The sequence below is a fragment of the Cystoisospora suis genome (genome assembly GCF_002600585.1).
Source record: "Cystoisospora suis strain Wien I chromosome Unknown contig_723, whole genome shotgun sequence".
NCBI classification, from domain to species: Eukaryota; Apicomplexa; class Conoidasida; order Eucoccidiorida; family Sarcocystidae; genus Cystoisospora; species Cystoisospora suis.
The window spans coordinates 36,272-48,903 of NW_027153524.1; the positions used below are offsets into that span (position 1 = coordinate 36,272).

Consider the following 12,632-nt stretch of genomic DNA (forward strand, 5'->3'; position numbering starts at 1 on the left):
AAGCAGGCCATACGCGTTGGAGAAGAGTGGCGCCTCGTCTCGGTGATACGGCAGTCGACATCGAAGAGATAGCCGTGTACTCGGCCTTTTTCGTTGCCGCAGCGGGTGTTGGACTGCAGAAATGTACTTCACACATCCGTTCGGGCGGTCGTGAAAGCGAGTGCGCAGTTGGCCGCTGCATTGTTGCCGAGTGCCCTACCCTGTCAACTTGATGGGCTTGATGTGGGTGTGAGAGATTCCCACCTGCCAGCGCCATGGTGAAAACTGAAAAGAAGTTGTTCAATGTACACTAACAGTCACTGCCAGTAGGGGACACCTCGGCTGGTTGGCCGACCTTGCTCAACGAGCGCGGCCGCCCCCTCAGGTCCAGACTTGAATCGTGCACCTGAATCTGGCGGGCAGGCGCACGTGGGCAGGTGACACTTCGGTGAGATAACCAAAACGATGTTGACGCGCACTTTCGGTTTACCCCAGGGTAACCGCCTACAGCTCGGCTTTTCTCCTCTGCCGCACTTAGTCAACTCTCTTCTCCCCCCTCCCAGAGGCATGACCACGTTCAACTAAAAACTGTTGCAGTCCCGGCACGTTCGTCTTGATGTACCGGGGGTTCCTGCGGGTGTTACCGGACTCGGTTCTACCTCTGCAGCAGTGTACCAGCTCTCAGAAGCCCGATAATACAGCTATGCCCGCGCGGTTGTGGGTCATCGAAGCCATAGCCTGTGGCCGCCGAAGAGAGTTAGCAACGCGTTCTGGGAGTACAACGGGCAGTGCTTAAGTCTCTGAGGAGCGCTGTCCAAGACAATCCAGGCGTCTAAAAGGCGTAACACATCAGAAGCCACCTCATGTTGTTCGCCCAGCGAGAACCGATAGAGCGACACACTTGCCCAGACAACCAGAAATGTTTCAGAAGTCCCCTGGTTACCGTGCGCCGTTCGGAAAACGTTTCATGCGCACGTTCTCTTATAAGCCTGCGTTCACTGGAGGCAAGCCAGCCGCGGCTCGCCTGCACAGGGAGGACGTGCGACCCGGCAACCACTGTTCAGATCTCAGCAAGGACACTGTCCGCCTTCGAGTCCTATGGCTCTTGCTCGCTTCCAGGAAAACCGGTCGGTGCACGCTTCAGCTCCCATGTCTCGGTCCTCTTGGCTCAGAAGCAACATAGCTGTCGGACACAACATCAACGCTCCTCTCGTTATGCCACTTGGCTGCGCCTAACGCTGTGCGCGAGTGAGTATGCGCTCGGTCTGACACCTCTCCAGGGCGAACAGTGGGGACACAATGCGGCGTAGGACTCCAGGCCCGCGCCTGGGAGCCTTCCCGCATGTCCGTTCGTCTCCACCTAGCCTTTTCAACTTTAAGCACCTGGCCCCACCGCTGGAAACATGTCAGGGGCAAGCGAACGTTCACATTCTACTTGTCGGTTGGTCTTTCCTTCTTCTTTTCACCCAGCCCATGTAAGCATCATCGAGGCTATCGATTTCACCTTGAATGCCTCCCTTCTTGAACGCAACAGGGGCGCACGTTCTTTTCGCAGCTGCCCTGAACTCCCTTCCCAGCAGGTGTCCAAGATCGAGTCCTACGTAGTCTTCCAGGTCAATATTTCTGCACGCCAGCCGATTGCAGTCACTCTCGATCAAGCCGGTCAACTGCCGTACCGCATAGTGGTAGTGGTTCTGGAGCAATTCGAGTTCCCAGAGAGACATGCGCGCCTGATTCTTCACACAGGTGAGGACTTCGTCGGTTTCCAGACCGGCATGCTGGGCCGATACGCACCTCCGCAGCAAAGAGAGAACGTGGTCGTCGTCCGTACATTGGAATTCGCTCTGTTCCGAGTCGGTTTCTTCGGCTCGGTTGCTTTTGCTCGAACTTGTTTCCCCGGAGCTGGGAGCGTGAAAATCAAGACTTGAGAAATCAAAGGAGTCGCCCTCGACGACCAGCCTGGCAGCGAGTGCAGGGTGAACATCAACAAGAGAGAGGCAGACCGCGCTATACTTCTTGAGCAACGAGTACACGAGGGCAATCAGGTACAAACTTATGCCAGGGGAGACGAGGCAAGCGACCCGTGCGCACTTTTTTACGAATGCTGCAACCAAACTATTGGGGAGAAGCGAACTGCGTAGGGCCACATTTAGAAGTCTGAGAAACCGACCTCTTCTGCCCACGGAGAACGACGCGGGTGCGATAAGCTGATAGAGACGTCGATAAAAGTGAACGCATACACCGTTGGAGCTTGCACTTGGCTTCCCACTTTCAGCCCCATTAGTTTCTTTCCTGTCGTCACTTGGGGATTCAGTGAACAGTGCGTCAGGATCAGCAAGGCGGTGCTTCGTCAACAAATAGAACAGTCCAGACAGTGCCAGGACAGACACAGACAGGTGACTGGCCTTCTCGAAACTTGTGAGGAAAAACTCCGACAGCAACAGCGGGTTAGACATGTACGGAAGAAGCGTGCGCGGGACTGCGTGGAGCAGCTTCTGCGTCAACGAGAGATCGAGAGGTATCACGCGCAAGAACAGCACCCAGACATCTTGGAACAGCAGCCGGTACTGTTTCGCACAGCAACACTTCGTGGTTTTGATGTTTTGAAGGAAACACGGGTCGCCGGCGACCGCCTCCGACATTTCTGTTTTACTTAGGTCTCCGGTTTCGTCTGTGTCAGATGCTGTAAGTAGGAAGCCATCGTCGTCTGAGTCGTCCGCGGCAGCTCCCGGGCTGTGGCTGGTCACAACGTTCTGGGTGCCTGGTTTCATGCGTGGCGGCGGCAGTTCTGTTAGCAGCGGATATACGCGTTTGCCAAGTTCGGCGAGACCCCCGCAGTGACTCCACGTATACCACCTCTTGATTTCGTCAGCTCGTAAGGCTGCGATCCCGTTTGTCACCTCCTCGGCGGTTATATCGGCGAATTTCCTATCTGGATCAGCCTCGAATACTACGTCGGCGTTTCCGGAGTGTTGCTCTGTCTCTGAAACAGTGACACTCTGGTCACTGGCGACTCCGTGACTTGCAATACTCCGGCCCCCCTCAGACAAGATCTTGCGAAGCGTTAGCAAGAAGTAATACCGGAGATCCGCATATTTGCATATATACTCTTGCAATAGTGTTTTCCTCAGTTCATCAGAAAAGCTCTCTGCCTGCAAGACACGAGAAATCATGACTTGGTAGTCTGCCAAAGGGAAAACTGTGTCCGTCCCATTTCCTTCGGCACTCCTCAGGCGGACAGTGTGGTCATGCAGAAGTACGCGCATGGAGTAACGAAGAGACGCTTCCTGCAGTCGCGCGTCACCCGAGTTCAGTAACTCGTTCAGAAGCGCTCGAAACTGTTGAAACGCTTGGAACGACCACGGACCGAGCTTGTCTGGATTGCCGGACTCGCTTGTGCGTACCCCTGGGGAGTGCAGTACACTTTTTAGCCCCCGATTTCGACTGATTTTCTGCAGAAGTGCGAAGAATTTTTCCAGAGAAGAGAGCAACTCACGGGGACTGCGCGCTGACTGACATTCACATAGCAATTCTTGAGCGCGACCAATCAGCCGGGAGTCTTCCGGGGAGGACTTTCGTAGATAGGGAGCCATAGTAGCTGCTGTTTCACCCACAGATGGCCCCGTGGCGATGCAGCAGAGAGAAAGATATGAAACCAGGAGGTATGTTCTTCGTAAGCATGTGGAAAAGGCCTTCACTAGAAACCGGAGAAGACCGCGAGCTACCTTTTGCTATGTCTGTCTTGGGCCTTCCGAGTTTTCGATTCTGCCGTCACAGACTAGGAGAACAGATCGGCATTCAAAGAACTTGGCAAACATCACTGAAACCAGTGACAAAAGCTCCCTGGGGTCAGGCGCGGACCGTCGCCTCTGCCCCACCCCTGCAGCCGTGCGGGGCGAAGGACTGCTGGGGGGATCGGCTGTTTATAAAACGTCGAACACACCAACAGTAGTAGGTTTCAGCATAGCTTTCAACGGGCCCTTGGTTCTTAGCACGGCGCTGGGGGCCCACGGGCGGCCACAGAGGCAGACAGAAAGGCGCACTGCATCAACGAAGAAGCCAACGTGTTCAGCGAAGGCAAGAAGATCGGTACAAAACCGGGCGCCAGCCGGACGAACAAATAGAAGCGCGCACTTGAAGCATCGGAGAGCAAGCCCGCGAATCGTCAGGCGCACAGTTGCCCACACAAGACCCGGAGCACACCTGAGCACAATGCGGAAGGGATATCTACTTTGCGGCACAGAGTTCCTACGGTACCGCGACGATCGCATGTGACATCAGGAAAAATTACGACAGTGCCATTTAATACTGGGGTCGCAGAGCTTATGATACTGCTCCCGAACGGGCGAGGAAAGACTGCATGCAACGGGCTCTTCTAGCCCAGACTACCTTTTGAGAACAGAAGTATATCTTTCATCTCGATATTTCGGAAGAGGCTTGTATTTTTGCATTGATACTTCAAAATCTTCGGGTCCCAAAAGTGGGCGGTGCTGAGTCTACCCAGTTCTGACAACCCAGGGCGTAGCGCGCGCATCTGCTTGGTCTCACGCGCGTCGCCAAGTCCTTGCACATGCGGAGACCCAGGCAAGGAAGTTGTGGACGCGGTAGACAACGGCAGCGCCTCCTCCTAGTGCTCTTGGAGAACTGCCTTTTGCGCGCAGGAACGTCGTAGTCCTGGCGGAGCTGCCAGTGCTATATAACTCTCACCAAGTGGGAGTCGCCGAGATTTTGCTACAACCTTTTTTTTTATTTCAAGGTCCAGGTCCAACTTCGTGCGCCCTTCGCGGGGGAGGACGTAACAGTGGGACACGTTGCTCTGGCTCCCCAACTGTTGCGGCGTACGAGTGTATCCCCTCAAGATAGAAGAGTGCCAGTCTCGGGCCCACGGGGGTGCAAGAGGAAAGACGAAGTTCTCTACCTGCGTGGTCTTCCTTCAACTCTAAGGGGAAGAATAATCTGGAACACGTCAATGATAACGCGTTTGCTCTGAGACTACTGTTCATTACGCAGCAAGTGTATCTGGGGTCGAAGGCTATATCAGCAAGGATGTGCCGCTGATTCCACCGCTTCGATCCTTCTTTCGCCCCACCAGGGCGAACTTCAGCAAACTTGACGCTGAGAAGTTTATTCGCTGTGATTGTGTATCTGCACCAGACTACTATGCAACATCTATCCGAAGCGCAGCTGTTTAGCTCGGAGCGTACAAAGAAAGAGCGCAGGCTGGTGGCCGTTGGCAGATCAGCCGACGTGGAGAGGGCACGTGGTTGGCGTTGCCGGGATAGTCGTGACTGCCAAAAAGCGTTGTGTGATACATCCCTGGTAACTATCTGAGCAGCTCCTGGTTAATGTCCTGCCCAGCGGAACTCACTGTTGGCTGCCATTGGACAGCGGGCCATGTTCTGCGGCGGCGCCGGACCGAGTCGCCCCAAGACCGGCTCGGGTGCGTCCGCACTAACACTAGGCCGCTCCAACATAGGCTCGCGTCTCTCTCTAGCACGAACCCACCTCTCACCGTCTTGGCTGGCTCTCTTCCGTCACCAGGACCCACCTTCTTAACGCTTCAAGCAGATGGACATAGGGATCCTCTTACTTTCTCAGCAAACTCTGGTACATCGACAGACAATCGGCTTCTTTGAGTAACAATGTTTTCCCCAAGCTTTCGCAGCTGCACTGTTGATGCGATGAACAACTTCCATCCGGAGGTGTCTGCCAGGAACTTACTGAGAACGAGCAACCACCTGAGCATCTTTCACGCTTGCACGTTTCGTTGACTGCTGAGCTCCCTCGGAGACCGCCGCACTGTTTTCTTTCTCAACGGCTGGGCTTAATAATCTTTTGTTCGAGAGCCAGTATGGCATCCTTCAGAACTCGTTTTCTCCGAATGCGAAACTGTAGAGCCACTTCCATGTTCGCGCTGACAGGCTCGGAAGTACCTCGATAAAAGTCATTTTGTCCAGTGGGGACCCTGCCTGTCGACAGATATTCCTGGTCTTCTTCAGCGGATGTGCTGTGCGTTCTATGAAGCTCGTGCCTCAGCAGATTGACTAGAAACTGCAGTGCCAGGCGCTGAAATTTGGCAAGCACAGCACAAACGGAGAAAAACAGCGGGTGTGCGAGTGTTGTGGGACCTTTAGTCATATCTTTCAGGCAAGCTACATACCCGAGTACAATCCTCACTCCTACGTGCAATTCTTTTCTCTTCAGCCCGAGGGTACAGTCAGCATAGAGCGACCATGCAACCGGTTACTCTTCGAGGGCACGAAGGCTCTTGGAGAGCGCGGTCTCTTTTAAAGCATACTTCTGTTTATGTGAATCAAGCGGAGTACTCTACTTTCCCGTCTATTAAACCTGGCAGCACGAGCATCTACGGATCAAGGTGAGGCCTCTCCCCAATCACCATCCTCGGCGACTCCAAGCCCTCCAATAAGTGCATGTTGCCTGCGTGAGAAGGGTTCATCGTGCCGAGGTGGATTGGGGCTCAGCCCCTCTATACCCACCGTATAATGAAACATGAATGGTCTACGCATGTGGGAAGGTATGTATACGTGCTATACAACAACGTAAGAAAGCAACCGGCTGGCGTCGGCAGAGAAGGTGATACTACACAACAGATATGCCACCGGGACGCTGGACACTTCGGTAGGACCTTAGCAACTCTGCAGCGAAAGGAACAGCGCGTACGCAAGAGTACGGCTAGCGTCAGGACTGTACAAATCAGTGTGAGAGAAAGTAAAGGTAATGAGAGAATGTCCGGTCTCGGGGGTGTAGAAGCTCGAGTGCTCAAGACGCGCGTGAAAGCCCACATCGTTTTCGGTAGACAAGCAGCCTTCCCACCGCGAAAGCGTCCGCAAGTCAACACTCGAGGCAGTGAAGTCGTCTTCTAGTCCTAGAATCTGCAGCAGGACATTTCGCAGCCGTACTGGTGGAATACTTGCTTGTTTGCAATCAAACGTAAATATCTTTCTGGGTATCTCTCACTGGACCGTGAAGAGGAAGAGACTCCTGCTGACAAGTGAGACTTGCTGCGGCCCAGACACCGAACCAACCCGGACAACGGAAAAGACACGCCGTTCCTCATCGAGGTCTCCGAACCGTTGGGGGAGGAGTTACAAGGGTCCTGCCCCGACGTTTCGGAGACGTACACTCGTCTCTCAGTGGGGGGTCGGTACTCCTGTCAGCTAACGCGGCTCTGCTTGAGGAAAAGTAGTCAAGTAAGTGAGCGTCAGGACGCCTTGCCGTGCTTCTGCTGTTGCGTGTGCACTTCTCCTTCTCAAGTATACGGTCTGCAGTGCTTCGCTGTGGCTAAAGCGTCCTTACGGCAAGTGCCACGACTCTCACGTAACTGATAGGTTGGCTGGCAGCACTCCTTGCCCATCTCCTGAATACGAAATAACATGAGAAGCCCTCGGCAACACCTGCGCAATGTCCATTTGGCCTGCTCACCCTTGCAGCGCACAGAAGTCTGCCTTCCACGATGTCCCTCCCCCCTACTTGAACGAGGGGCATGAAATTTGATGCAGTAAAACCCGAAGTATCTGCAATCAGTCCCAAATTCATAAGCGCTGTCTTTACCCCTGAGGGTAAGCCAGCAAATCCTGGAATGAGTAGCAAGTCCGACAGACCGCCGGACGCCATTGCCGCCCTTGCGAGGTTTGCCGAGAAATAGATGGAGGTTTTGTCTTCCCTGCCACAGAAAAAAAAAAAACAGGCGGGACCCCGGTTTGTTGCGATCACTTCAACGGGAGGGAACAAGGAAAGCATGCCCTGCTTGCCGCCGTGGTGAGTGACTCACGTCCCCCCCCCTTGTTCGAAACGTGATGTAGTATGCTCACTGTTTGTGTCTCTACTGTGTCGCCACAACTCTAGCACTGCGTCAACGTAAGGTCACCTCTCGATCAAGCAAGTGAAAGCTGCGCACCTTGACGCTGTCCGGGTCAAAGAGAACACCGTACCACGAATCTTGTGCCCCCCAACTCTACTGGAGCAAACATTGGAGTCCACAAGTCCGTTGACATTTTCGGCTTTTAGAGACAACCCACGTCACCGCCTCTAGCCCGATCATGGGCACTGCGGTGTCTCGTCCTTGAAAGCCTCCAGTTCTTCGTGATGTGTGATCTCTGCCCTGCTCCAATATGCTATGTGACCTCAAAAGAAAAACAAAGCACCGCGCCATGTTCCCCACCTCCAGCTGCTCCTGTTCACGAACGCTAAGACCCAGGTTCCTCCAGGAAGTCATCTCTCATCAAGCAGGCCTTACACGCAAAGCTAGTATTTTTTGTTTGCTACTCTATTGCCCTATCGAAGAATCTGACTATGCTTGTTCAGTTTTTCGAGCTACTTCCTGGCTTAAAAACAGTGGCCCAAGCGAGTCTTTATTCTCCGATCAAACCAACGCCTGTACTACCGAACTTTCTGAAGACTTCCGTTTAACATCTAGTCTTCGTCGTGAAACACGGGCGCAGGACCACGCTGCATGTCACGGTCGAACTCTGATGTGGCGAAGGTGTAACTCAGTCTGCGCCCTCCACACGGTATGTAGTAAGCACGAGCCTGCTCTTGAATTTGTCAACTAAAACCCGGACACAAACTGAAATAGTAACCGCTAACGAAACCACAATGCTGCTGTCCTCACGTTCAGTTGGACTCACTCTCTAGGAGTTTCTATGAAAAAACCGTAGTTGAGAAGTTGCATATCAGCTTCGCTGCAGTACCGAATGGTAATCGCGTCACCCGATTTTATATCGGAGCTTGCGACCAAGCCAATACCCTCGGCCTGTCCCGCGACGCCGTCCCTGACCCATGCATCCTTGATTGAAGGATTCTTCATTTTCGATGGACGGGGGAAGCGTTTCAGCTTTGCATTCGCCGATTTACCACCACAGTTTAGCAAATCGAGTAACGGAATAAGCACCCCCGGCTTGGCATTGCCATGGACTCTGATGCTACGGGAACAAACTACGCCCAGAGCCCACTTGAGCTTCTGAGCGAAGTATCCCGAGAAATTGTCCCGGGCTGTAGTGAAGACAGGCCTTCCTTGGAAATGTCTTTTCCAGTTCTCCGCGACAGATTGTACGGCAAACAATCGGTTAAAAACTGAATTGACCATACGATGTTCAAGCATCCTTAGCTCGTGTGCTTTCCAGAAAAGCAACATATGATCCAAGTCACGGGGAAAGAGGGCTTCGTGCTCATCCCATACCCGGGAAGACTGGATAGTAAGGGCCGTGTGACTCGTCTGCTGAGGTCGCGTTTCTCCTTTGAAAGACAAGAGAGCAATGATAATTGCCAATCTCAACTGCCAGTCTGCATTTTCTGGAAAATGCGTGTGCAAAAATGACTTGATGTCTTGGGAAGATATGTCCGTGCAGAAGTTACTAGCAATGCCTGACTCCCACAAGGTCAGCAGCCTTTCTTCTGAAAATTGAAGATGCTCTGGGATCCACGCGAGCACATCACCCGCTGAATAGCTTCGATTTGCCGTCATACCTCGGACGTGCGCCAGACAAGGAGTCTCTTGGAAGCTGTCATATGGCAGACCACATGCCCCGGACGTGCTCTCGGAAGGAGTTCGACCCGGTGGACGGATAACGAGCTCTCTGGACAAGTCGGTGCTTCTTCTTTCCGAGGACACGCTCCCGGGGAGAGTTGAGACTGCCAGCGAAAGACCTGGGCAGATGGAAGCGCCTTGCTCTCGAAGAAGAACAACAAGGTTTGAAAAGCGTTGCAGATCCGTCTCTAAAGTCGACGACGAAGGTACCGTCCTCGGCCTCGATGTACACGCGGCACACGTGCTGGATTTCTTTCCTTGTTGTGGTGCGAACTTCAAGCATCTTTGCCAGGTTGCGCCACTGGCCCGGTGTGTCAGGAACCTTCTCACAAGTTCCTTTTTAAAGGGAGTCATACGAGACGAGCGCCACGGAAAAACGCTGTCCGGACGAAATGAACAACGGACAGACCCTGAGAAACGTCGGGACCGCCAAGGACGGGCAGTACGAGCGAAACCGGGGAAGGAAACAGACGGTGAAGCGAAGGAAAATGAAGGGGATTCACGGGCAAGATAGCAGCCCGTGCGGGAGGAAGGGAGACAGTTCGCCCACGCGACAAGGCGGAGCATGACAATAAACACCAACCATATCATGTTGTTCTATCCTTGTGGGTGACGGGTTCCACGTGACTCACCAGCGTGTCCTTCGAGGCGTTTCCGGGACTGTACCGCCGCGCCCCGTCAGCGCACAGGGTGCAATGGCGCAAGCATGACTTCGGCGCGTGGCCGTCACGCCGCTAGCTTTGAAGAGACCATTCCTAAGCAGAAACGGACACTGGGCTCTTTCACAAGAAGATGGAGAAAGCGTGCGGCGCCTGCTTACTCGTGAGTAAAGTGCTGGTCCGATATATCATGGTTTGAGTTCACACCCGCCGGCAAGACAGCAAAAGCCGGGCAGAGGGACGGCCACAAAGGAAGGAAGAGGCCGGAGATAGTACTTGAGTGAGCGGGCGCGGCCAGCGGCGAGATTGTCAAGTCCCCGCGGGAACTGGGCGGGAGCGCACACGGTGCACCGCGGATCGAATAATGCGGCTGCAGAAGAGAAGCCGCGAAGTAACAGAGGGAAACATTGCGCTGAAGAGCTTTTACGGTCAGCGAACGAGCGGCAGCCCAAGCCCGAGAGGAGTTAAAGGCTTGGGATGACGACTTCTTCCGACCTACGTACATAGGGGCTTCATCTCGTGCTAAGGGGTGTCTCGACTGAAAGGTGTATGGCATCTCCGCGGCATGTCCAGAAACAAGATCCCACGTGGTTCACCGCAGCGCACACTTCGTGGAGAAATAGACTTTGTAGCAAAAAGAACCGTTGGCAAAGGCGCCACTTGAAGCAGATAAGTAGCATTGTTTGCCAGGTTTGATTGGCTTTGGCCTCCTTGGTACAAGACATCCGGTGCAGATGCAGCATGCATGCCTGCACTCGCATGCGATGCAGAAGCTAAACCGTGTAAGCGGCTGCGTTCGTTTGCTGAACTCCGCGTGAATGAAGTCCGGGTCGCCTTTCTGTGTTCTTTTTGATTGCAGAGCTCCCCGATGTGTCATCGCGGTGGAATAACTGCAAGCTTTACATGCATTCCGGCGCGCGGCGATCGTTAGAGTACTGGCTTCGTGCCTCGCTCAGACCAGGGCGCTTGGTGAGTGTACGTGAACGGAAAATAGTGTTGTGAGCATCAGCGCCAGACAGACTGCCCATTGGTCGCTCTGGGAAAAGAAGTGTCGGGACGGCCCGTGTTTCTGAGTAAGGGCTCCCTTCTCCTTTGGGTACTCGCACAAGCCTGTCGGTTTCGGGACAGGTGTCCGCCCGTAATCAGTCTCGGAAGAGGCACGTTGCTTGTCTTTCTCCTGTTCCCTGACGCGGTACAGTGAGGAGAGGTAATCTCTGTTCGTCAACGTCGTGGGCCGGCGTCAGTCTGCATGTGCTGGATAAGCTGGAGGCGTCTTCAAGAGCAAACCTAGGCCGTCGTCCATATTCCGTAGTTTTTTCATACAGCACCTCTTCTCGGTGTGGTCTTCGGTGGCCTCCTCGGTATGGCGGGTTGAGGTTTTCCAGTCCTCTGACTTCGTGAGTTTTCACGTCCTCCCGACCGAGGACTCTCACTGCTCACTTCCTCTCGCACCTTCCTTGCGAAAGACAGATGGCAGTTTATATTCGGACAAGCCCCCCCCGCGAGGGCGTCCGAGGAGGGAGAGAGGACTTCAAATGGGAATCGCTCCTTACCAACCAGGACTACGACTATTACCTGGGTACGGAGTTTCCGCGTATGGATCTGCGTTGACACGCAAATTCACGATGTGTCCTGTGTTTCCCCTGTGTCAAGCACTGTCGGTCTTTCATGCAGTCCAGTGTATCCGTACCACTTGCTGTCAAAGCTTCAGGTGTATCAAATCGCAATCGCAGACTGCTCAACGGCAAACCCGCAGGGTTGGTCAGTTCATCACTTGGAGTCCGACAAAGACTACTCGTCCGCACCACGTGTAAAAGTTTTTTTCAGCTGAGTTCATGATACGTGGATATCCATGAGTCGGTCCCGCGACGGCAACTGCAGACCATCAGCCCGCAGGGAGGTAGTGTTCTTTCTTTCGCTGGCCGTCTCACTGCTTCTTTCTCCATGACTCTGTATAGGTCTGTTGGTGTGCCAGGCACATTCTTCGGCCGGGAGGCCTTCACGGTTTAATCTCCCGAGGCGACATGCCACTGTAGCTAGCTGCCATGGGGGATATCGTTGTTCGACAGCGCCGCCTGCCATCCCAGGGTACCCTGGTACTAGTGTACTCGCCTCAGTCCTTTCTTTGCTTTTGCACTAAATTTCTTCCGGCTAGGTGCAAGTGTGAAGATTGGCCTTCATTCTCGAGGCGGGAAATTCGAGAAGTATGACTGGTGGACGAAGCGACGCGGAGGCGCTTCGGAGACTGAGCTTGAGGCTGAGCTGCAGCGCGTCAGAAACTTCGAAGCAGAACTAATGGGCGAGGCGTTGTGAGTTCTCTTACAGATCAGCTGCTTGCTGCTGTACGTTTTTCTCTCTTAGCGTGCCCATGTTTCTTGCCGCCTGTCCGGGGCAATTTAAACATCCAGAGTCTTCTCATTCCAGATACCGGACCCGCCGTAGAGCGG

The 12,632-nt window shown here is 53.9% G+C and overlaps 2 protein-coding genes across 2 annotated transcripts in view; one reads left to right on the forward strand and one right to left on the reverse strand.

The window, feature by feature from the left end:
• Nucleotides 1–469: 469 nt before the first annotated feature.
• CSUI_001806 (cbf mak21 family protein) lies at nt 470–10,842 on the reverse strand. The gene is made up of 4 exons (XM_068062009.1): nt 8,628–10,842; nt 7,423–7,663; nt 6,783–6,872; nt 470–6,045 (listed from the first exon to the last, which is right to left on the reverse strand). The coding sequence occupies exon 4, from the start codon at nt 3,570–3,572 to the stop codon at nt 1,404–1,406; it is 2,169 nt and encodes a 722-aa protein (XP_067926008.1). The 5' UTR covers nt 3,573–6,045; nt 6,783–6,872; nt 7,423–7,663; nt 8,628–10,842; the 3' UTR covers nt 470–1,403.
• A 170-nt stretch (nt 10,843–11,012) lies between these two features.
• CSUI_001807 (uncharacterized protein) overlaps nt 11,013–12,632 on the forward strand; it is a 3,457-nt gene continuing 1,837 nt past the window's right edge. The window contains exons 1-2 of the mRNA XM_068062010.1: nt 11,013–11,764; nt 12,341–12,632. The exon at nt 12,341–12,632 is cut by the window's right edge and continues 377 nt beyond it. The gene's annotated coding sequence lies outside the window, so the exon portion shown is untranslated. The remainder of the gene's footprint in view (nt 11,765–12,340) is intronic.